Source organism: Leptodactylus fuscus, chromosome 10, assembly GCF_031893055.1.
Source record: "Leptodactylus fuscus isolate aLepFus1 chromosome 10, aLepFus1.hap2, whole genome shotgun sequence".
Lineage (NCBI taxonomy): Eukaryota > Metazoa > Chordata > Amphibia > Anura > Leptodactylidae > Leptodactylus > Leptodactylus fuscus.
In genome coordinates, this window is record NC_134274.1 from 30,347,505 (window position 1) to 30,374,618 (window position 27,114).

A 27,114-nucleotide genomic window follows, 5' to 3' on the forward strand; every position below is an offset into this window, starting at 1 on the left:
TACATGCAAATGGAGCCATCTTCAGCTGGAATCTGATAACATGCTGCACCATGATAACTTACAACAAAGGACATTGAAAGCAATGGAGAAAATAAGTTATAGTGATTAGCAAATGTTTACTTACTGCAGTATCAGTCATGTTAAATGTAGCTAAATCTGTCACTTCACTGTATTGTTGTAGATTATATTGCAGCTGTTATTCCAGGTGTCAGCAAGGCTATTGCTAGAATTTAACAAAACATTGGACATTGGTTGTCTATCTGGGGTATATTATGTAGTGGCATGGGACATATAAAAAGCAAACCCTGGCATGTTCCTCTTAGTACCCAGGTCTAACACCACCACTGGTTGTCACATTACCAAAAGTCTGTATCCTTACCCTATCCTTGACTAGAGGGCAGAAGCAGTGAGTGAGAAATGTAGAAGCCAGAATGAAAGTACAAGAAAATAATAAGGTAAGGCATTTAGAGTACCAAGGAAATCTGGAAAAAGACAGGTAAAAGGTGGCTATTATCATTTAGATGGTCATTGGTGTAGGTGTAAAAGATGTAGGTTCCCATTATTACCCATTCTACTTCTTTGATGAATCATAAAATATGTTTTCAGCACCTTATAGCAATATTTGTTTTTCTTGTGAAATATTATTCCTCATAATCACTTTGCATACGACATATTTCATTTATTACGCTGACCTTGGGAGATGCAGACAGTGGGATATCTAGACTAAATGCATCTTTCTTTATGACAAATCTATAATTAAAGCTGTCATTGTGAATGCTAAAGGCAATTAACAGTAATATTAATATGGAGATGTCTTTATATATAAATCCATCACACTGAACATTTACATAACCTGGCAATATGGAATTACGGAACAAACAAAAAAAAAGTATAGAAGATAAGGTAATAAAAACTGCAAGAGAGACTATACCGTTTTACCACGTAAATAACAAACCGTAACAACACTTATCTTAAGTGTACTATTTATAATCTAGTAAAACACACAAATCAAAATGCAACTCTCAGAGAAACTACAAAAATCCTACCAGCTTCATCTAAGACTTTACAGGCCTCAGTAGCATGTTAAATATTCAAGACAATTAGTAGAAAAGACTGACAAAATACATACAATTTTGATGTAAAAAACCCCCAAACCATAGCAACACGGCTTAGGTTTACAGCGTTGTATCAGAATGAATAATGATACTTCTGGAACAATGTCCATTCAACAGATGAGGCCAAATTAGAGATGTTTGGCCATAGCCCACAGTGCCACATTTCCACTTACCAATAGCTAAAGTTCATCCAAAACTGGGACATCAACAGCAACAAAACAATAAATCCAAGTACACCAACCAATTGATAACCAATAATAACCAATTTATAACAAGCTGTGCTCCTATGTGCAGAGATCTAGAAAACTTTGAGAAATCAATATAGAAAGCATAATGAAAAACTGTAAAACTTTTCATTCTATATACAATACCATTTGTCTAAAACTGGACATTTCCTTTAAGTTTTATTCATCCCTTATATAGCTGCCATCTTTGCCAGATAAACTTAGGAGGTCCCTAACCTCAAGTAGACATTGTACACCCACTAACCACTGTACTAGCACTGTTCATGGGGGTACTCCTTGACGTGCAATGTGAAGGACTCCATTTTGAGGAGTAAACTGTAGTTGTCACTGCGTTTGTTGAGTGGTCACATACTTATTGGAGGAGTACTGGTCAATGCCCTGAATATATATGCAGTATTTATAAGGTGAGGTTTCTTGTACCTTTTTTTATTCTTAAAATCTAGAGATTGAGGCGCCCCACGAAACATACCCACACAGCCCATATAAGCTGGACAGGTTGAACCGCTGCGTGTGTGCAATGCAGGGTCTGGGAAAGGGCGGCCACTCCTCGGTACCCCAGGGCCACGGGCGGGAACCCCCCCCAAGGATACAATAACACTAAGCAATAAAAAGGCCAAAGAACTAGTATAAATCAGATTGCCTCAAGCAATCTGCCACCAACACTGCCAGTATGTGAAACATGACTTAAGACCCGGCGTAGCATGAGAATAAAGAAAACCATAAATATAAGCAATACTGAGGCGCTCTGGGTATGGGGCCATAACGCAAGTTCAAAAAACTGCGAAGATGTGCCAAAAAAGAAGTCCAGGGTCTGGGTGAAGTCGTATAAGATCCTGAAAATCCAGGGTTCAGGGGACAAGTGTCTTCCTTGCCTTGGGAGACTTTGGCTTATACGGGCGATCCGGCCCGGTGATGCTGGGAAGCGAAGGCCAAGCAGTTATGTCCATATTGAGTGCCTGCCAGGAGGGAATGGGAATAGGCTGGATGCCCAGCAGGGGCCATGCGGCTTCGAGGTCTGCAGGCGAGCGTATCACAATTCTGCGGCCCTGTGTCAGGACTGCCAGCCCAAATGGAAACAACCACATGTATGTAGGCCTTTCTCCTTCAATGCCTCTAGCAGCGGGCGCAGCATGCGCCGCTTAGATAGGGTTACCGGAGCCAAGTCCTGATAAAGTTGTACCTCTGATTGTTCATAATGAACCGGCCTCTTTGCCCTGGCCGCGGTCAGGATCTCCACAGTGTCTACTGAATTCAAAAGTCCGCATATAATATCTCTGGGCGGGTCGGTGGTCGCGGGTTTAGGCCGCACAGCACGGTGTACTCTTTCAATTTGGATAGCCCCAGCTCTCTCCTGGCCCAGGAGAGATGCAAAGATAGACGCCATAATGTCTCTCAAATCCTCCGGAGGGTAGGATTCGAGTAGACCCTTCAGACGTATGTTTCTGCGTCTGTTTCGATTTTCCAAATCCTCTAACATATCACTTGCTCTATTAATATGGGCATGATGCAACATGACATGCTGTTCTACAGTGGTGGAGTGAGTGGCGAGAGCAGAGTAGGCCGACTCCACCGACGACACTCTGCCCCCCAGGCTTTGCATGTCTTCCCTGAGGGCTGCTAATTCCGACATAATCGGGGCTACCGTGTGTGAGAGTAGTTTGCGCATAAAGGAGTTAGTGACTAGAGCCGAAGAGTTGGTATCTGACCTGTCCGCGCTGGTCACGCTTTCCATATCCGAGTCCTCTGCAGTGTACTCCTCCTGCACTTCCCCCTGCGCCATCTTGCGCGCCAAGGCCGGGGACCGGGCCGGCTTCTTCTTGAAGAATTTGTGCATTTCCCCCTGCTGATTCCTCCCGATGGGTGTACCGGGGGTCTCCTGGCTCTTGTCTCGCCCGTTCTTCCCCATTTGTGCTGCTGTTCGTTAAGTTTGGAGTGGGTAAGGCCGATTCACAGACGGAGCTGCAGGCTCAGACGTCCATCTGTGTTGACGGTTAGGCTCCGCCCCCCTTTTTTTATTCTTAAAATCTGTCAACCCTGATACAAAGAAAAGTTGAGTAAGAACTTTACTGCAAACTGTAACCTCTCAGCAATACCCACTGTAAATTATTAGATTCTAATTTCCATTGTACAGTTGTGATAAGCTGATTGGAGTTGTCGCTGGTTGCACGTTTTAACACACTAGAGACAACTTTTTTCATTCATTACATAAGATATTATTGAGAAATAGAGGTTATACGAGTAAAGATCTGAGTACGATATATATATTCACTCTAATGTTATCTTTTTCTTTGGTTTCATACTTAACGCCTCCTCTCTCTTCCCTTCTACTTGTCACATACATTTGTTTTTACTTCACATCATTAGCTTGAAGTCATTTTTGTCCTGTTGCTGTGCTTCATTGTGTTAGAAATTAGTATCCCCAAATGAGACAATTTTAGCTTTGCTGAGAACACTATCAATTTCCTAGCTGAAAACAACTATCTATTTTTGTTCTCTCGACTCGAGGAAAATAAAATACCAAATTTATTTGAGGAATAGAGGTTTTCAAATTTTGTAATCTTTTTTAGGGAGTTAACTAATAAAAAGTGACAGAGTATTTGCAAATGTAGGTTTGAACGTCTACCGCAAACTGAAAGCTCTGTCTTTGGGTAAGGCCAATTAGTTCTGCTAGATCCCAGGTGGCAATGCTGCAGTGGGCACAGTCTGCCCAAGAGAGAACAGTATGCTCAAAATATATGCTCTTTAGCTAGATGACAATGCCAGGTAGGAATCTTAGTTTGTTTGTTTTTTTGCTTTGTTTTTGGGTTATAATAAACTTTATACAGACAAAATAGAACATAGCGGGGGGAAGTAATTATTGTTTCCTTTATGGAACTATATAAATATATTATATTGGAAATTAAGTTTATTACTTCTCTGCAGAAGGCACAATGTACTATGTACTATTCACACTGGTGTGATACTGAACAGAATGTTGCTACCTTTCTATTAGGTTGCTATGCATTGCCTTGTTGCAGGTCTACAATTTGATATAGGTATTTTGCTCCGTATCACACCAGTGTGAATAGCACATAGTACAATAGAGTCCACCTATCTCTATCTAATATAATTTAGCAGAAATAATTTGAGATGTTGTAAATGCATACTTTTTTTTTTTTTATAAACTGTAAATTTTACTGACCATTTTTATAAATTTTTAAAAACAAAAACAAGAGAAAGAATTTCAGACAATAGTAACACAGTAAATAGGGTAATCAGCAGATACCACAGCCTAAAAATTAGAGAGGGAGGAGGAGAACGAGGGGAAAGAAGGGAGAAGGAAGGGAAAGGGAGGAGTCACAAACCACGTAAAGCACAGTATACATCCCAGGATGATCATACAGCTTGGAAAGCATCCAACGTGTTATTAAGAGAGGCAGTAAGATGTTCCATGCTGCTTATGTACTCCAATCGGGCGATAAGATCAGGACCAGTGGTTCTGGGGAGCCCCGTCTCCAATGGAGAGCTGTAAGCGTCTTAGCAGCCATACACATAAATAGAAACAGTTTTGAGGTCTGCTTACCTAGATGATTTGGCAGAAGGTTAGGTGGATAAACAAGTGGGTCAAGTGGGGCTCCCTGGATAAAGAGAGAATCCAAAAGACACTTAACCTCTAGCCAAAAGGGACGAATATAGGAGCAGTCCGAGAAAATATGATAAAGCGAGCCCACTTCAATTTGACAGTGCCAGCACTGGGAAGGTATGTTAGGGTTAAGTGAATGAAGTAAGGCAGGGGTATGATACCAGTGCATAAGCAATTTGTATTGGGTCTCACGAAGCCTAACACATGTAGAGGACTTGGCTGCATGGGACCAAATAACCTGCCACTGGCGGGGCGAGATCTGCCTTCCCAACGCGTCAGATCATCTAGACATATATTTGTGGGAGACTGGAGGTTGCCCCTCAGGAGACTCTATAGATGGTTGATATTAATCCAACCGTGGAGGTACCTGCTCGGCATATCCTCTCAAAGGCAGAGGGCCAAATTGAGAAAACATGAAGTAAGCTATCTTCTAGTAGTGAAACCACTCTGAGGAAGGCAAGTGAAGTTCCGAGGTAAAATAATTGAAGGGCCTGAGCTCCAAATTCAGTGGATCGACCAGGTCAGCTATACAAAAGATCCCCAGATGACTCCAAGGCCGCACCATCGCTGCTGTGAGGATAATAGGGACGAGCAAAATTAAATTGCCCATGTGATCAAAGCGAGTCTCCTGGAAAAAAAAAAAAACTTTGTCTGCCCCAAGAGAACGTAACTTGCAGAGCACTAGGCGTCGCTTAGAGTTGGAGCCCAGGCCCTTGACATTCAAAGTGACACACTTCGTCATAAGGAGGCAGAGGGAAGATTACCAGCAGATATAGTGGAAAGAACAGAAAGGCAAACCTCACCAGGACCAGAGAGGAGGAGGCCAGCCAGGGGAGCACCGCAAATGTTCGTGGGGGTCATGAGACTCCAAGCCTGGAAAGGGGAGGTAGAAGGGAGGGATGGGAAGGGGGGGAAAAACAAAGAGATGAAAATCAGACAAGACAAAAAAAACTAAATAGTGTTATGGACAGGACTATATCTCATGGCCTGAGGCAATAAGCTTACATTAGGATCAATATTAGTGGCATAGCCAATAGGACCCTAAAAGAGGGTCCGCAAATGGAAAAAGCCCCAACAGTGGGGGGACATGGAGGGACCATCTGTAGATGGACCATATAGAACTCTAGAAAAGTACAAGAACAGGAAGGAGGACAGTCTCCAACCCTGCCTGCTTTAAAACACATAAGAGAACTGATAGGGACATATGGATCCCTCCGTATGTTGTAGAGGTCCTAATTAGATAATTAATTAACAGGCCTAGATGGACTGCAGCCATCTTTTTTTCAGGCCTGGAGAACTGATTAAAGACACAAGATGGTAGTGTATCAAAAGAGTTCTAATTTTTATTGTAAGAAAAGGTTGTTTAAATACATTACAGACAAAGAGCTGGCTTGGCTATTCTAATCAGTACAATCATGATTGGTTATAGAGATATAAGACCAGCCTGGCACATGGCTATTGGCTGAGGCTCATTATAATCTGCATCTCATTATAGTTTTCCAAACTGGGATGGACTTTCCCATGAAACAAAGAAGGATTCAAAATACTTATGTGTGAGCTAACATCCCAGACTGTCTATATGTATATATCATGGCAAAAGAGATAAGATGACACGTTCCATAGACCCTGTGTCTATACACACGCTAAGTGACCTTCATATACCATAAAATATGACAGAGTGCCCAGATACCATAAGATTAATACTTTTGTTGGTTATGTGTCCATACATCATGTAAAGGAGATAAGAGATATACAAAGTCAGCTGCATCTTCTCAAAATAAGGCCCTTGAGAGATAATGATTAGCAACCTATGCATTAACGTTCATTATCACATTCCTTAAAGTCTAACAAGGGGCCTCCTTGACTTAAGCAGAAAAATACATACTTATACAGTTTATATGTGAAAGAGTACAAGATGGCTGCCAAAATACAAAGATGGAGGACTTAACTCTAACAGAACATTATGAAAAAGACCTGCTAAGGGGCGGGAAGAAAAAGCAAGTACATGAAAGCAAGTAAAACTCAGTAACAGAAAGCCAACCGATCTCAGAAAACATGAGCTGCCAAATGCAAACACATCCTGCACAATAGATTGAAAAAATTCAGCGCGGTGGAGACAGAGGAGCCATCCATCTACGTAGAGCAGCAGCGTTGGGAGAGGATAGCTGTCTCTTCTGTGGTTTAGGTTGAGACTACACCAGGGAGGAGGTGGAGGGTGAACCGTCAGTTTCCAATCAGGAATGTCCAGAGGGGGAGTAATATCCAAGGTGGCACAAAACTGTTGCAGATCCGAGTGGGTGCGCAAGGTTGCTGAGCGTCCATTAAGTCTGTCCATCAAGGATAAAGGAAAGCCCCACCTATACGGAATTCGGCGTTCTTGCAGCAAACGGAGGAACGGACGGAGATGGCGCTTTTGCAGGATGATCCATGAAAGATCCTGGTATAGCTGAATTTTTTCACCAAAGTCAATTTCCTTCATGGCTCTGGCCTTAGATAAAATCGCCTCCTTTAGAGTAAAGTCATGCACAGAGTAGACCATATCCCGCGGCGAGGGCCAGGAGCATTTAGGACGCAGAGCTCTATGAGCAGGGTCAAGTTTGGAGTTAAAAATAGCCTACAGGGTAACAGTGAGGAGACAAAGCAGCATAGGGAGACACAGAAGGGGTAACCTCAATATCCAAGTCTTGCCCCCAGGAGTGTGCAGGTGAGGCAGGATCTTGATGTGCACATATTTCCAGGGAGGAGAAGGAGGATAGGGGAGGGGTACCCATACCTGCAAGGTTCACTGCTACAGAAGAAGGTGCAGACCCAGGTGCAGGATCAACACAGTCCAGGTGGAGAGGAGATGCAGGCCATGGAGCAGAAGATGGAGGCCCAGGAGGTGATGCAGACGTAGTAGCACTACATCCCTGCAGTGCTGAAGGAGCAGGAGGCGGAGGCTCAGGGGCGACGCCATTTTGGGGCCTAAAGCCTCCGCAGCAGGGGAGACCAAACCGGGGTCGGTGGCGGAGATTCACCCACCAGAGGCAGCTGGGCAGGAGCCAGGAGAGCAGGAGTTGTGATGGAGCCCGTAGAGAGCCGTGATGTGCGACTGAGGCTGAGACTGATGGCAGTGCGGCCTGCAAAGATGGCCGCCTCAGTGTGGAGGACTGCACGGAGGGAGGCAGCGGGATCATGAAGATGGAGATCACTGCCTCCCTTGGTGCCTCCAAACAGCATGGGGAGGATGTGGTCGCCGGGGGACCCAGTTTCATCCCCATGTGGAGGCAGGGAGAGCAGGTATGCATGCTTCAGCAAGCAGGCAGGGCCGGAGCTGAGACAGCACACATCCTACCTCATCAGGTCACAGGCCATGCCTCCCGTAAATGCATAAATTTTTAAGTGTGTTGCAGGGTACATGGATACTTTGCATGATACAATAATAGGGGGAATGGAAAGGAACTAAAGGCAGTTTTGACATTATTTTACATTTTTCATTTTTTAAGAAAGTTAGAGATAATTCCCCACCATGGGGAAATTTTGTGTGTTACAGCAGCATGGATAACACAGTAATATCTTACAAGAAAGAAACACATACAAGCTCAGAATAGTAGATGGAAAAAGATACTAGGAGTCATAGCAACTAAAAAGAAAGACTTCAGGATCATTTAGTTCTCTGTGCGGAGTGATCTTTACTTAGACTGATGTTGATTATACAGTCTGACCAAGATTGGGAGGAAGGATCTTTGATCACACTTCTTCTCACGCTTGGGGTGAGAAATTAATCAAATATTTTTTTTATTAAAAAAAAACAAAAAAAACTCGTCACTGAGCATGGATGACCTAATAGTCTAAAGTGCCACTTTGTCAAGTGTATAAAAAAAAAAAAATCACAAGGACTAAGGATTTATAGGTTTGACAATTAATAAAAACAAAAAATTTATAGCATGGTCAATTCATTGCAAAAGCTAGACTATATCCAACTAACAGCTCTCTTTACGGTTATTATTGCTCCACATTCACCTTTGGCACACGGGTTTGCCAAATATAAAGGCACAAAAATGTAAAATTGCTAAAAGTACTTGTTAAACGTGCCTTAAAGAAAGTACTTGTTAAATGTGCCTGGACAAAAAAAAAAAAAAAAAGTACAAAGGCGGAATATTCTCCGTACAATGAATAGGTGTCTATGCTTCCATACAAAATACATGATTGTTGAATTGTCAGTGAATGTGACCCAGACTAAAACGGAAGCTTGAACTGTGCACTAGTGGCTTAATAAGTGTTATGTTATCCTTACAAAATACAATACTGAGTCAAAGGATACATGTAATGAAAAGGATCTCGTTTTTACTTTGTCGTTGTTATTCTGGATTCTTCCTTGAGCTTGACAGCAGGATACTTGATAAAGTCTAACAATTCAGGTTTCTTAAGCACTCTCTAAAATGTAATTTACATATGTCCTTTACTGTCAGGCAGAAGAATTAATACTCCTTTGTGTGACAGTGTTGCTACAGGCATAAAAATAGAGCTAGCAAATTTAGGTCACAAGTCCCAAAAAGAATCGTGTCAGCACTCCTGTGATATGGCTCCAGTGCCAAAAATTAGTGCTTAACTTCTGCTAAACTTTGATTAAAATATCAAAGTCAACTTAAATAAAAGGGCTAAAATAAAGATTTTTGCTTTGAGACAAGTCACCTGGAGAAAATGATGCAATATTTTGGAATAATAATAACCTTCTCGGAATATAATGTTCATTTTGGGCTTTGATCATTTACAAAAGAAATTCTCTCCAAATGTATAAATACTAATGTGATGCTTTCTTAATATAATTTGACATTATGTTTCCGTGCTTTGCCTGCGATAAATGTGTATTAATGTAACCCACATTTGCTGTGGCAGTGCACGTGTTTTTCCTCACCTGTTCTCTTGCCTACAATTGTCTACATACTACAAAATATGACTGTCCAGTGATATATTGGCTATTCTTTTTGTATATTTGTGCACCCTGATCAGAAATGGTCTCAGCACCCCTCCTGACCAGCTGTTTGAAGGAAACAAATGCCAATTTGAACAATTTTTCAAACAGCTGATTAGCGGGAGCCTACAAGTCAACCAACATCAATACCCTGTTTCCCCAAAAATAAGACACCCCCCCCCCCCCCTTCACCTTCTGGATCACATACAACCGGCAGTCATGCCGGGACTCCGCTAATTGTTCCCCGCTTTGTTTGCCGATTGTTCCCCGCTCCAGCCGCTGCATAAAACATCCCCCGAAAATAAGAAAGGTCATATATTTCGTTAGATAATTAATTATAAGAACATGTCTTATTTTCGGGGAAACAGGGTATGAGATTTATCACCAATATTAACAGTAGATCATCAATATTGTGATCTCAGGAACCTCTTTAAATACGACCTTTCACCACCTTCGCCGATTCTTTGCACTCTTTACCCCTGACCTTAAAGGATTTTTCTGGTGACCTTTCTCTTCTAGTCCCATTTAAATGAATGGGATTTAGCTTCAATTCAAAGCATGGCCATGTTATAGTGTATGTCATTGGGCTTGGTATGCAGTATAAAGGACACAACACTCATTCCAATGCTGCAGCCTCTCCAAGGCTGATCAGCAAAAGTGCCAGAACCCAATAATCTCATACTGATGACCTATCCTATGGACAGTTCACCAATATCATAGTCTTGGAATAGCCCCTTCAGCTTTACAAACTCTTCTATGTTAAATCACATGTAATGTAACGCAGCATGCTAGGTTATTAGGAAGTCACCTTTGTTGCAAGCAGTGCCAACTGCAAGTCTTACATCATCAAGGACAATACCAAGATGGTCTGCGGAGTGACAAATCATTATTTGCTATCTGGCAGTTTGATGACAGGGGAATGTTGGCTGCTAGACTACATTGCGCCAGGTGCTTAGGCCCCTTAGTTCCAGTGAAAGGAAATTAAGTTCTTCAGCATGCTAAGACATTTGTATGAATCTAATTTTGTGGGAAGAATTTAGGGAATGCCCTTTTGTGTTTCAGAATGAGAAAGGTCCATGATGACATGCATAGGGGTTTAAAGTGGAATGTAATAAAGGCTCCTATTGGTGTAATATGTAGGCATACCAAAACTTTTGCCCATATAAGTTATCATCTGCAAGAATAAAAGATGGATGATGATAAATTTCAGCAACATGATCCGTCTTTACCCTCTTTGGAATACTGCCATACATATTAGATAGTTGGCGGGTCTTGCCAAAATTGGCAGGTTTATTGGTCTTCAATCTAAAAAAGGAGGAATCTTGGATCTCAACTAGAGATGAGCGAACACTGTTCGGATCAGCCGATCCGAACAGCACGCTCCCATAGAAATGAATGGAAGCACCTGTGACGCCGGCCGGCCGCCGGCAAAGTCAGCGTCACAGTTGCTTCCATTCATTTCTATGGGAGCGTGCTGTTTGGATCGGCTGATCCGAACAGTGTTCGCTGATCTCTAATCTCAACATGTTGATCCTTTCAATCCCAATGGGAGATAAAGTCATCACTAGTGGCCTGAGCAAAGCAAGCACTTGTACGGGGGTCAGAAGCTGAAGCATTCAGCCAACAGTGGTCTATGGTATGGCAAATATTATGGGTGTTTTAGCCTCCATAACAGTCAAGCAATTTAATCAAACGGCAAATGTAAAGTCACATATCAAAGTCAATTGCGTGTTACACAGAAATTTCAGGGCTTATTATTTTTTCAAGAGAGCAACATAATTCTCAAGCCGAGACGATGAGAATTATAGCTAAGCGGGAGAGCCACACAAGTGAACTGCTTGAGGGTTGCCTGTTGTTGGTCACTGTTCTGTACACAGTTAAGGAAAGATTATATTTACCTCCAGTGGAGCGTCCAAAGGCAAATACATATTCTGCCAGAGGAATAAATTAAGATAAACACTTCAACATTTTTCTGAGATCAATAAAAAGCAAACACTCATGGCTGTGAGTACGTATTCAATGCAGATTACTTTCAAGGACATGCAAATAGCAATACCCAAATGGCTTCCAGGATAGACAAATACAGAAAGATTTATTCATATAAATAATACAAAAAAAATGTTATTTTAAAGGACTTCTTATCCTTTGTGACACTGCACAGTTCAAGTACTATGTAACCTTTTATTTGTCCTTGAATAATGTTGGCAAACATATCAAGTGTGTTCCCAGAGAGGAGAATAAAACAGTTCAGCCTAAATGTCTCAGGGTATACAATGAAACTGCCACAGTTATATAACACCAAATTAAAGACGTCAGGCCAGATTAAAACCTCTTTAACATGCTTGAAAATGAAACAGATTGTGCTTATAATATGTTTTCAGTACCATAGTGGCCTCCATGTCCTGCCACACTTCTGGGTGACATGGGACGATTGCCTACTGTTTCCGCTTCCTGTCTCAGCACATGACTAGTGATATGTTTGGAGTGGCATGCAGGACTTTGTGTCCGGCTGAAAAAATGGTTTCCTTGCGGACAGGCAGAAGACACACACGAGCGGTCACCTTTGCAAAATCATTCAAGTGAATGGGTTTTAAAACCGACCTCCGTGTTTCTGTCCCCTGTCCAGTTTTGCTGGGGCAAAAGACGGAAACCCGGCAGAATGCAAAAACTGGATACCGGGCACAGGTGTGAACCTCCCCTTAGGAGTTAGTGTTATGTGACCCACATCATTCATCCAAAAGCCACTTCTGTCAAAGAAAAACATCAGGGACACACTGACATTCTGGAGGAAATACAGGGAATGGGCTGTGGTAAAGTCACTTTCACTTATGAGGCCCCATCAGATAGTCTGGGACATCTGGAAGAATGATTATGAAGGTGAGCACCACTATGGGGTCCTGTGTTTTGCCAACAGTAAAGCACCTTATAAGTCAATCGTGTGGGGCTGATTTTCATTCAAGAAAACGGGCTCACAATTTTGCCAAAGAGCACTGCCATGAATAAAAAAAAGCATCTAAAACATCCTCTCCCAATGATGCAGACGCCATCCCATGATTAACAAATCTTGATCAATCATGATAGATACCATGCCACAAACTAAAAGTGATAACGAAGTGGCTAGGTGAAAACAACATTGACATTTTGGGTCCATGGCCAGCAAACTCAATGGGTCAAACTCAATGGGTGGACAAACAAAGACACAGTCATTGTAATAAACCCCGAGTACTGATTAGGCAAATAGAAGTTTCCATCATTCAGGATATGGGCCAGAAACTGATATCCAGCATGATGTAGTTATCAAAAGTGTAAAAACTCAAATTAAATCCTTATAATTTTACTTCAGTATTACCATATAGACAACTGGCTAAAAGATCTAAAAACACTGGAGCAACAAAAAAGTATATATATATATATATATATATATATATATATATATATATATATATATATATATATATATATATATATATATCTTTTAAGAATTTAAAACCTATGTAGCAATTCCATTACATACAATATACAAATACTGTATTGATGCCATTTTACTGTATATGAAGTTGGCTATTCCCAATGCGCACCCGTTTTTCTAAATAATTAAATAGTTAGTCATGCCTGAACAATTGGCCCGTAATGAATTAAACTAATTAGTATTCAGCGTCAGTCTTTCCATTATACAGGCCTTAGTATTTACTCTGGACTGCCAATATGTAACTATTCTTATTGTCAGCTTTTATCGACTCATTACAGTTATATCACTTTATCCTTGTGTATAATTGACAGCATAGTCTGGAAGACCAATTTTGCGAATCACATTCTGAAAATGAAATTTAATGAACAAACAGTCATTTCATTGGGAGTGGATAATTAATACATTGGATTTTAGTGGAGAAATAGACGTCTTCTTTCTTAATGTACGCTATTTGGGAGATAAGAGGTCTATTGATTCTGCTTTTTATTAGCAAGACAAGAGTCATATCCTCCATAAGGGGACGACCCAACTAAAATGCAGAAAAAGCAGATGTATGCTTATCTACACATGGAAATTGCAAACATGGGGTCTCTATTTTTTCAGGAAGCAGGTACACCGAACCAGTAAAGTGTTTTTAGTTCCTAATAGGCCAATACTTAAGTACAAATCTTACAGATCTTTCCATAGATAAACTTGTAAAAGTGACGGATTAATATTGACTGTCGGTAACTGTGTCAGTATCATTTACCAGCTCGGTCAATAAAATCAGTCACTGGACTCCTCCGTGGTTTAAGTTTCCATCAATACTTGCAACACATATTTTATAGCATATATTCACAATAGTGTATAATAAGCCAACATTTATTTAGTGATTTAGATTTTTCTGCTTTTCATATTTCACATTTTCTTTCTTGAATTGATTCTCTTTCAACAAGCAATCATTGGAAGGGATATTTATTTTCTGCTTTCATCTATCCTGTGATTTTGGGTTTAACCATATTGAACAGTGTAAAAGCAATAAAGCTATCCATTTGACCAGTTGTACATACACATAGCATATTGATAGATATTGACCACAACTCCGTTCCTCAAATCAATGACCATTACTCTAAATGTAAGCACCTCAGGAAAAGAATATGGTCAAGCAAGAGAATGGAATTGAAAGGATACAAGTAGTAAATACTAGATGCAGCTTATGGATATGAGTGCCACTATTTCCATGAATAATTTGATCTTATAGTTGGTTGGGAATTCCAGTAAATATTATGGTAGCGCTGCTTTAAAGGGAGGTTGTTAGGTCAAAATTACCTCCCAAAACAATCATACACTCACCGGCCACTTTATTAGGTACACCATGCTAGTAACGGGTTGGACCCCCTTTTGCCTTTAGAACTGCCTCAATTCTTCGTGGCATAGATTCAACAAGGTGCTGGAAGCATTCCTCAGAGATTTTGGTCCATATTGACATGATGGCATCACACAATTGCCGCAGATTTGTCGGCTGCACATCCATGATGCGAATCTCCCGTTCCACCACATCCCAAAGATGCTCTATTGGATTGAGATCTGGTGACTGTGGAAGCCATTGGAGTACAGTGAACTCATTGTCATGTTCAAGAAACCAGTCTGAGATGATTCCAGCTTTATGACATGGCGCATTATCCTGCTGAAAGTAGCCATCAGATGTTGGGTACATTGTGGTCATAAAGGGATGGACATGGTCAGCAACAATACTCAGGTAGGCTTTGGCGTTGCAACGATGCTCAATTGGTACCAAGGGGCCCAAAGAGTGCCAAGAAAATATTCCCCACACCATGACACCACCACCACCAGCCTGAACCGTTGATACAAGGCAGGATGGATCCATGCTTTCATGTTGTTGACGCCAAATTCTGACCCTACCATCCGAATGTCGCAGCAGAAATCGAGACTCATCAGACCAGGCAACGTTTTTCCAATCTTCAATTGTCCAATTTCGATGAGCTTGTGCAAATTGTAGCCTCAGTTTCCTGTTCTTAGCTGAAAGGAGTGGCACCCGGTGTGGTCTTCTGCTGCTGTAGCCCATCTGCCTCAAAGTTTGACGTACTGTGCGTTCAGAGATGCTCTTCTGGCTACCTTGGTTGTAACGGGTGGCTATTTGAGTCACTTGCCTTTCTATCAGCTCGAACCAGTCTGGCCATTCTCCTCTGACCTCTGGCATCAACAACGCATTTCCGCCCACAGAACTGCCGCTCACTGGATCTTTTTTCTTTTTCGGACCATTCTCTGTAAACCCTAGAGATGGTTGTGCGTGAAAATCCCAGTAGATCAGCAGTTTCTGAAATACTCAGACCAGCCCTTCTGGCACCAACAACCATGCCACGTTCAAAGGCACTCAAATCACCTTTCTTCCCCATACTGATGCTCGGTTTGAACTGCAGGAGATTGTCTTGACCATGTCTACATGCCTAAATGCACTGAGTTGCTGCCATGTGATTGGCTGATTAGAAATTAAGTGTTAACGAGCAGTTGGACAGGTGTACCTAATAAAGTGGCCGGTGAGTGTAGTTGGTTTGTGAGGTATTAAATGTTAGCAGAACATATCGTTGTAGTCACAAACTGATGATGCAATACAGAAATAATCTTTTTACGAATATGCAAATCAGTCAACAAATCTCAGGAGGAAGCAACACGGTGGCTCAGTGGTTAGCAGTGCAGCCTTGCAGCGCTGCAGTCCTGGGTTTGAATCCCGCCGGAACAACATCTGCAAGGAGATTGTATGTTCTCCCCGTGTTTGCATGAATTTCCTCCCATTCTACAAAGACATACTGATAGGGGAAAAAAATGTACATTGTGATCCCTATATGGGACTCACAATCTACATTAAAAAAAAAGTCTCCTCAGGAATTCATGCCCGATGTCTCTCCTTTATCCATGATGGATATGCTCAGCTTAAGTCTGTATCACAATTGTCAGTAGGCAAATCCGGTAATCAGCCCTGCCGCTGAAGCACTTGCACACGGATCTGCATATCCATAGGATAGGCCAGCAATTTTAGACCTGTGGGGGTCTGACACCCCTGATACCTGCAAATCAGATGTCCAGAGACAGCACAGCTCCTGGTATTGTTGACATTCTGGAAGCCATACTATTCAATTACTGTACAAATTGTAGCGGTGAGTCTAGGTATGATAGCACTTGGGGCACATGCGGTTTTATACATCGCTAGGCTTTCACGATCTGTGCCCCAGGTGAAGAGCTATCGGTGCTGGTACAGTAGCGCTTCACCGTCAGAAGGCGTTCCAGACAGGAACACCTCCTCCCTCTCCTCACAGTACTCGTCCATAGATGATTTGTAAAGTGCTGTGGAATATGCTGGTGCTTTATAAAGTTGTTATTATTATTGATAATATTATTATTATTATTATTATTATTATTATTATTATTAGTAGTAGTAGTAGTAGTAGTAGTATATTTCAGGCACCCAGTCATAAATAATACAAGTGTAGATTTCCCTTAACCTAGCTTAGTGAATAATTATAGTAAATTAAAGAAATCTAGTTGCACTTAAACATCTGAGCAAGTATAGTGTAGACTACTGAACAAGGAATATTACTGGATAACTATTTTTTTTCATAACACATTATTATGCACAAGCAGTTTAATATTCAGCAGCTTCATTGTAGACAAAAGTATGACAGGTTTGATTTTAAGGTTCGCTTGGGGACATTTACTATGTCATTGTGATGATCTATATTTTGCATAGTAGCTGTACAGTGCGGCTTCTGATAATTTGCTTAGTTTTAGCAGCCTCATATAACAGACAGGTAAAGAGCGGAGTCTATTTAATTACCCGGTGACGGACTACACCAGATCCTCTATGTGCTTTACACTGTTTGCATGGTTTTAATGCTGCTTTTTTATTATATCTAATCATCGGGATAAATTGTACTTCATTCTGCCCTAATGAAAAGTCAGTATTTCTTTGGAGAATTAGCCCGCAGGTCAGATTCTCTTGGATGCACAGTTAGAAGCGTAATACTTGTAATGGTGCCAAATCAACAGAAGACACTGTCTCAATTTGCATGTTTAGAATATTGTGGTTTATTATTGTGCAGTCGGCCTGGAAATATGCATAAGAAATGAATGCGGAATTAATCCTAATGAGTTTATGACCAAATTGAATTTATTAGTGACAGGATTGTGCTGATGTCTTAACCAGAATCACACTTATTATCACTAACTCTGAGGCTATGTTCACACTGACATTGTGACCTTCATGTTTATAGGATCCATGATGATTTTGTCAAGATACATTTCAGAGATGTGTTTTTTTTCCCCCCACTCATTGAATTATGAGGAGTCTGTCATGTTTCCTTTGGTTTTTATTGTATAGGATAGCACAACATGCTATGCCAAGGGCAGATACATGAGCAATGGGGTTCTATAGCAAGTTTCACTATTATGATCCCAGGATATGATACTCAGGACAGAAGGGCCAGATGATTATTTACCCTTCCAACCGCTTGGTCTCGCTCCCACCCTTGTACAAACAATGATCTTTGTTTGAAGTGGAATCCCAGTAAGCTTCTTACCACCAAAAAGAAACCAACCAAGACTGCCCTTCTCTACAAGTGTCTCACTTCAGCTACATGAGCTCTTTCTTTAACATCTATACCCTTGTCCTATACTATTCAGGTCTTTATAACAGAAGCTTGTTACGCAGTAGATCTCTGACATACTACCCCTTTCAACTCATAAATGTGAATATTATATGTGTTTTAGCACCAGTTTACTATCTATGGCAACTCTTCTAGATTGCCTTAAAAATATGCTTTACTCCTGGGGACATCATACTGTTTAATGTATATGTTGTATATGTGATACATCAATGCTATAAAAAGAGCATAACAATTGAGGTGTGATACTGAATGTATACTAATGTAATTCCATTTCTTAGGCCGCCTCCTGTGAGTGAATCTGCCCCTATTGGCACTACAGTTACTGTAGTAACAGCTGCAGCCTTAAACCAGACCATTGTCTATTCTATCGTCTCAGGGAATGATCAAGGTAAACTACTTTATTGTTGGACATTTTTTTTTATTTGTTGTGTACTGGAGTGAAAAACATGTTTATGAGAAGGGTATTTTTTATTTCTTTTATATTGATATACATTTTTTTAGCTATTTATGGCAGACGTTTAATATAGAGTTTGCCAGTGAGAGATATTAGAATATAGCCTAAGTTTTTTTTGTTTGTTTTTTTCACTAAGGGCTCATGAACATCATCTTATAATAAATTTATACAACATCTGAACTGGGTTGATCTAAAGCTCCCTTTCACATTTTATACAAATATTGCAGCATTCTCTAGTGGAGCCATGAATGGGTGTATTCTTATCCTAAAATTATTGGTTCTAGGGTGCAGATATGTTTGTCCTTACCCTTCCTTTTCGACATATACAGAGATAGGACACAACATTACAAGTCTTTAAAATAACACAATTTTATAACACTGTGTCATGAGATATCTATCCTATAATGTGGCCACCCAGTGGTAATACTGTGTATTGCACCTGATCAAGGATTTTGCTAGCATGTTGCATTATTTCATTGAATTTGTTTCATGCGAAATTGAGTTTTATGCGAGTTCCATCTATGTCTCTATAATATGGTGCCTTACACAAGGTCAAAGGTTTATTGCACATACAGTAGGATCTGCCGTGTACATGACACCTAAGTGTCCTCCTTCCAATTTATATGTTCCTACCTTATATTCAAAGCGGATGGGTATAAAGTAATATATAAGAAATGAAATAATCCCAACAGCAGAAGATGAATAATGTATAGTGACCTTGTGAGTGCAATGACAATGTGTCAGAGGCAATGTGTGGTGTAGGATAAAAGGAGTATAATGCACACCTCACTGTAGGAGTGTTACCATAGTATAATACTATCTCAGTATCAATCTTAAAGGATATACATGTTTAGAATAAACATATATGACTTCATAAAGCAAAGTTCATGGATCCAGTTTATTGTATTGACGTACTGTTGGTGGACTGGTTAGCCATGCAGCTCCTCACCTTTCTCTTTATAACACATGCATTGTTAGTATACATGAGATTTTGCCTATCAACCTTGAAGTTATAATGAACTTCCGTTTATAACTAACATTTTCCAGTGTATATAACATTCATTCCCCAGAATACTTTTGTCATGTATGCTACGGGCGCGCAGGAAGAGTTGTCATTGTTTAATGGAAACAATCCCACGAGATGAGCCGCAAGAAAGGAGGGAGGGAAAATGCAGAGAATAAGAGATAAAAAGAAAATTTACTACTGGGAAAAGTCATTCACATATAAAATAAAGAGAGCGGGTTTGCACATACACGCCAGAAATGATTAATGTTACCATCTTCTTTCTGGAAGTGTTGTGACATTTAATTGAATAGAAATCCCACTGAACCAAGGTTCATTCAACACTGAAAGGTTTATTATTTGTATTGTTTTGCATAGGAGAAAGCTCGAAATGACTTTTCGTGCGCAGATCTGTGTCACCTGGCAATTAGCCTTGTAATCTTCAAAGTCATTTCAGCATCTAGTGCAGCAGGACGACTAGCCGACACTGAACTGCACCCGGCTTTTCTAATTGCCTACCATAGAACATGAGCATTGTGCTGGACGACTGCATTTTCCTTCTAAGGCTCGAGATAGAATACATTATTCTAAGCAGCCAGCAAGAAGAAACTTTCAGAGTAGTTTGTGCAATTGGGTCACAATATTATATTTTGTGTTAACTCCATATACATTAAAACTTATTTTATGTTACATTATACATCCATGCCATGGGCTGCCACACCAAAGGTTCCCCCTGGACTTGATTCAACTTGGAATCTCTAATCATGAAATGTCCTCAGTTTCAATGGTCTGATGGCCAAAGGTTTATTTCCAGATAGAAGACTCCAACTTGTTTACAGAGCTCTAGGGCACTGCCAAGTCTTCTTTCTTCAAATGGATAAGCATCACAGCTCATGAACCCCCATACATGTATGTTAAAAAGAAAGAAGAACCACCATTATAATATTACAGATAACTTGAAGTTAGTCAGGCTTTTTTGTGGTCCAAAGATATTTTTTTAGACTTGTATTTACCAAGACTTAAAAATGAACATGGTATAATGAAAATTAAAGGTAAGTATCATCCTACAATTATAGAACATTTGACTGGTTGCCAGATAAAGGGGAAAGCCTTAATAATTTATTTTGTTGTACTGCAGACAAGGCTGAAATAGATGGCTCCTGCTCCAGCTAGTTGTCTTGCAGCCAAAAACAGGATAGTAAGGAAGAGGGGGACATGGCAGGGCTTCCTGGATCCATAGAGAAGATTTCTTTATATTACAGAGAGGAAATGATTGTAGAAAGGGTTGGGATTTTGTAAAAAAAAAAATATTTTGTGCAAATTGGGAGAATTTATCATTCCCTCTAAGTCAGAAAACTGGCACAGAGGGATGATATTAACCACTTCAGTACCGGGCCAATTTCTGGTCATTGAGCGCTGTATCCACAGTGATTGAGAAGGCAGGGAAAGTAATAAACCTCCCCCGCCTTCTCTCTGGAAGCTCCAGCTAAAGTCACAGCCGGCTCCCAGTTTTAGCAGCTGCACGATCTCGTGCAGCTGCTGTGTTCAGATTGGACGCACCGGTACATCCTGTCAGAACAAGGCAACAAGCTTCCGGACGTATATAGTCTATGTACGGTCCGGAAGTGGTTAAGATACATGTTTAGGACAAGACCCTATCTTGCGCTAAATGTGTGCCCCAATCCACCCCTCGCCTGACACATTCTGTGAATGTGAGCATTGTAAGGCGAGATATAAGGGCGCCTTGGCCCAGCAGATTTACTAAAACTAACGACAGTTTCCTGACAGGAGTTAGAATGGTAATCTAAAAGATTCCCTTTCTGGTGCTGGGACCTCCAACCGCCACAGCCTCTTGGTCCCTGCGCCAGTCAACCATTTATTAAGACTTGCGTAAGACGTGCCAGTCTTCATAAATTTACCCCTTTTTGTTCAGTGTTCTTTTAGACCTTATGGATTACCAAAAACCTTTACATTTCTATTTTAGATTATTTGTCAAGCAGAGAAAGCATTAATCATTTGGTTACTTGATTTCATTAATCTAGCATTTCCCATCTTAGATTTTCTATATTTATTTCTAAAATAATCTCCTTAAAACTTTCCTCTCAATGCAGGTATATTTGCCATTGATAACATCACAGGGGTTATCTCTGTCATAAAGCCGCTGGACTATGAAAATACTACAAGCTATGAACTCAGAATTCAAGCCGATTCTATGCAAGTGGCTAGATTTAATCTACGAGCAGCTTCTAAAAGTAAGTTACAGTTCATTTACTGTGAAAGTGATGCTTCTCTTCATAAATTTCAGAACATTTTTTAAGAAACAGACATTCTTGTCTCACCGAGGACAGTATGCCCTGACTTGTATGTGATTAGATCCCATTTTTTTAAAGACTTCGGACAAATATATTTTCAAAGTACAGGAAAGAACTGAATATATGTCTGTGTTGTTGCAGATATAAAGTTTCAGCTAACTTATTGTAGCCTATGAATATGTCCTGTTTATCTTATTTATTTATCCATCTGCTCGACTGTGGTCTAAAATATTATGGTGGATTCAGTCAGCCAGGCAGAGAGCTATTACCTTCCAGATTTTTATTTCCATTTGCTTCTGACAAGTGTACATTATGTTAATGACAATATTGATAACCATCAATTAAAATAGGTGTACATAGAAATAAAATTGAATTAGGCAATTATTTATTTAGAATATAAAAAGGATGGTCAATTCTGAGCCAGACTGCAAAGGAGAACAAAGGAAGCTAAAAATAGAGTCATGGGAATGGACTTAAAATTTTTATTCATGGCCTATCCTTCGGGAACAATGGTGGGCCCCCGTATGCCTTAGCTGTTTTGTTTGGCGGGGGTGTCTATTCAGATATTTATGACCTATATCCTAAGGATAGGCCATAAACTAAAAAAAAAAAAAAATCCTAGATAACCCCTTTATAGGAAATTTAGTGAAGAATACATGGTCTATATTTTTCATTCTTTCTTGATATGCTGAATCCATCACTATATTTTACTGTTCAAATAACATCTTGATGGTTTGGGTTTCCCAAACTTATGATATTGATTGAAACTACAGTAGATTTAAGAATTTCACGAGTAATTCTGAACTAAGCCAAGGAGACCCACAGATTACCAGAACACACTAAGGTGGATTAAACTTCTTAGCACCCGTAACATCACCATCAAGAATTTGCATAGGGATGTGGTAGGGGGGCCCACAAGACTTTAGTTACGCCACTGGTTCTGAAGTTTATCCAATGGCAAGTAATGAGGAAAAGCCCATAGATAATTAGTCCTTCCATATGCTTATATGAAAGCACCAGCAACCCGAGCGGCAACAGTCTTACTGTGTGTGTTGGAAGACATTACTGGCCAAGGAAGTCCTATAATTTCTTAGTCTAGTTAATGCACTTTCATTGTGGCAAAGATCATTCATTCAATTTTTGAGTTCAGTAAATTATTAAAAAGTAATGATTACTTTTATTTGAATGAATTTTAGATAGGAATGCATGTAAAATATTAATATATTCATTTTAAAATTCACTCCAAATGTATATCAAATATTTAATGCATTTATGAAGACTAAAATAATCAAAATAGTTTGTGAACAGATGTATTAAGCTTCATCATTATGGTAATTTGCATGTTTTGTCTATCATTGCTGTCATCGAATCGCAAAAAGAGAATTAAATCCTAGATTTACATTAAGTAAAATCCAAAACACAGAAATCCTAGAAATAAAAACTGAAAAAAGAAATTTTCACTAGAGATGAGCAAACACTGTTCGATCGAATATCAGGCCGTTCGGGGTATTCCATTGCAATCGAATACCACGAGGCAAACATAGTAAAAATTCGATTCCCCTCCCACCTTCCCTGGTGCTTTTTTTGCACTAATAACTGTGCAGGGGAGGTGGGACAGGAACTACGACAACGGAGGTATTGAAAAAAAAAAAAATCGGAAAAAGGAATTGGCTGGCTAAATCAGGTGATGTCCAATTTATACGAATGGTGGATTTAACATTTGGTTAATTTGAGACTGAACTATGTGACTGTGAGACAGGGACAGATCTACAGGCAGGGTTAGCTAGGGATTACCTTTATTTAGGGGGGAATGTTACTGAAACAGCTCTTTGGGGCTCTTTCTGGTCGGGATCCCTGTCAGCTTGCGATATGCGCGAGCTGACTTTTTCCCATAGGGATGCATTGACCAGCGTTGATTGGCCGAATGCCATATAGAGTACAGCATTCGGCCAATCAACGTTGGTTCTGCCGGAGGAGGCGGAGTCTAAGATCGGTTCACAGCAGTTTCCATTGTGGTCCAATCTCAGATGTAGCAGTGCTGACACAGCTCTGCTACACAGAGATGCAGCAGAGCTGAGTGTGCAGCAGTGTGCAGCTACATCTCCGATGTAGCAGTGCTGCCCGTGCGCTCAGCTTGGATGCATCTCCGGAGTAGTCGAGCTCAATGCACGGCCAGCTCTGCTTCCTCTCTGGTGTAGCAGTGCTGGCCGTGCGCTGAACTCTACTGCATCTCCAGAGTAGCCGAACTCAGCGCACGGCCAGCTTTGCTTCATCTCCGATGTAGCAGTGCTGGCTGTGCACTGAGCTCGACTGCATCTCTGGAGTAGCCAAGCTCAGCGAACAGCCAGCTCTGCTTCATCTCCGATGTAGCAGTGCTGGCTGTGCGCTCAGCTCGGCTACATCTCTGGAGTAGCCAAGCTCAGCGCACGGCCAGCTCTGCTTCATCTCCGATGTAGCAGTGCTGGCCGTACACTGAGCATGACTGCATCTTTGGAGTAACTGAGCTGAGCGCACAGCCAGCTCTGCTACATCTTGGCATAGGAATGCATTGACCAGCGTTGATTGGCCGAATGCCATACAGAGTATAGCATTCAGCCAATCAACGCTGGTTCTGCCGGTGGAGGCGGAGTCTAAGATCGGTCCACAGCAGTCTCCATCCTGGTCCGATAGACTCAGCCTCTTCACAGACGAGCCTCCGGCAGAACCAGCATTGATTGGCCGAATGCCGTACTCTGTATGTCATTCAGTCAATCAATGCTGGTCAATGCATTCCTATGGGAAAAAGTCAGCTCGCGCATATCACAAGCTGACAGGGATCCCGACATAATACAGTGACTTGGGCATTTTAGATGCCCCCAGACATGCTTCCCCTGCTGTCCCAGCTGCATTCCAGGGTGTTGACCTCATTTCCTGGGGTGTCATAGTGGACTTGGTGACTCTCCTGAAACAAAGCATTTTTCCCCATAATGGGGTTCGATATTCGTTCGAATAGTCGAATATTTAGCGGCTATTCGAAACGAATATCAAATATTTTACTGTTCGCTCGTCTCTAATTTTCACCATAATCAATACCCTTTACAATTGTCTATGCATCTGTCTAAGATAGAATTTTCAAAACTGTTCGTGACCGAGATTCAGTCTTGGGATTTATAATTTCTGCACCAGCCCTGCTGACAAATGGCCGCCTTCATCTGTCAAGATTTTAATATAATCATACTATATATTTTAGTTAAATCCTATTTATTCAGCACACATTTGTTTGGATATTATGCTAATCTGGCATGTAGAAAAATTCCCATGCTGGATTAGCAGGAAATCTAAAAGTCTGGATGGCTGAAAATTTAAATGTGGGAACGAAAGATGGACGGAAGTTAGAGGTTTTCCATGAATAACACATACACACTATCAATATGAAAGCAGATAACTGTCTACCCACTACGGGTTTGACTGCTGGGTCATCGGCATTCACAAAAATGAGGGTCCACAAGTCTCTAGTATATGTTGGAGCTATACAAGTAAGATAAATAAAACAAACTCATGATGCTGATTACCGTATTTTTCGGACTATAAGACGCACTTTTTTTCCCCAAAATTTGGGGGGAAAAGAAGGGTGCGTCTTATAGTCTGAATGTGGCACCTGGCATCCGCTGTAATACAGTTGTATTGCCGTCTATGGGACTTGCAATCAAGTGACCGCAGGCTCAAGCCCCCGGGGGGGAATAAAATAGTAAAAAAAAAAAAAAAGCTTTAAAAATATAAAATAAATAAAAGTTCTAAATCACCTCCTGTTTTTTTTTCAATACAAGGTGATCTAAGAGATAGACATTCCCCAAAATGGTATAACTAAAAAGTACATCTGGCCCCGCAAAAAAAAACAAAACGCCCTATACATCCCCGTACAGCTGCAGGGTCACCTGTCAATGTGGCCTTGCAGCTGTTGCAAAACTACAACTCCCATATATTAAATATTTTACCAGTTTTTGCTTCAAAATTTTTTTTCCCTATTTTCCTCCTCTAAAACCTAGGTGCGTCTTATAGTCCGAAAAATACGGTATCTACACATTACTGTCCTATGCTCAATGTATAAGGCCATAATATGTCCCTAGCTGGGAGTTGTAGCTGTAATACAATCCACATAATATAGCCATATTATGTCTGTATGAATCCAGTGTTATCATGGTTCTGATCCTGTCTCATAAAAAAGCTATTAACCCCTTCCTGACATCGGCTACAGACGTACAATACACCAAGAAGAAGTTCCCACATTGTACTCTATATGGACGGTGCAAGATGGTGCCGAATCAGGAGTTAAACTTATACTATTCTAATAATAGCAGGGTGTCATCTGTAATTTACAGCCGACTCCTTCCTACAGTCCCCACCATCAGAGACAACTTTCATCATTAAATGCCACAGCATGTAAGTGTTCTTCTAATAGGATGTCTGTCAGTATCATGCTGGCAGCCATAGTACATTTTTCCATTTAAATATCCCTTATGTTAAAAAAAACCAAAACATAAAAGCAATATATATTTGGTACTGCAGAGTGTGTAACAAGTTGTAATATAAAGTGATTATTTATCCCACTCGGTGAATGCTGCAAAAAAATAAAAGCTATAAACCATGTTATTGTGTAAAATTAGAAAAATTATATAAAATTAGGTATTGGCACATTTCTAATCACCTCCAGAAAGACTTAATAAAAAATGGGTCCAGAAGTTATAGTTAAAGGGATTCTACCAGTAAAACACTTTTTTTTCTGGTTGACATGTAGGAATAGCCTTAAGAAAGGCTATTCATCTCCTATTTATAGATGTCTTCTCTGCACCGACATTCCGTAGAAATCCCGGTTTTAGTCAGTATGCAAATGAGCTCTCTCGCAGCACTGGGGGCAGGCCCAAGCACTCAAACAGCATTGGGGGCGTCCCCAATGGTTCTTGGGCAGAGTTATACAGCTTACAGTTTAGAAGACTTATTTGCTGGAAATGTACTGTATCCTCACAATTCTTGTCTATGGACAATATGAAGGTTAAAGAGGACCTTTCATCACTTGGGGCACATGCAGTTTTATATACCGCTACAAAGCCAACAGTGCGCTGAATTCAGCACACTGTCGGCTTTCACGATCTGTGCCCCGGGTGAAGAGCCATTGGTGTCGGTACTGTAGCTCTTCATCGTCAGAAGGGCGTTTCTGACAGTCAGTCAGGAATGCCCTTCCTCACAGCAGCGTCTATAGCGCTGTACTGTGAGAGCGGGGAGGAACGCCCCTCTCCCCTCCT

The 27,114-nt window shown here is 40.7% G+C and overlaps 1 protein-coding gene across 3 annotated transcripts in view; it reads left to right on the top strand.

The window, feature by feature from the left end:
- The window catches only part of PCDH15 (protocadherin related 15), a 1,015,846-nt gene that overhangs the window by 809,027 nt on the left and 179,705 nt on the right, over positions 1-27,114 (top strand). For all 3 annotated transcript variants that reach the window (XM_075257479.1, XM_075257481.1, XM_075257480.1), the window contains 2 exons: positions 18,345-18,454; positions 21,635-21,775. In XM_075257479.1, the coding sequence (XP_075113580.1) occupies positions 18,345-18,454; positions 21,635-21,775 (251 nt within the window). The remainder of the gene's footprint in view (positions 1-18,344; positions 18,455-21,634; positions 21,776-27,114) is intronic.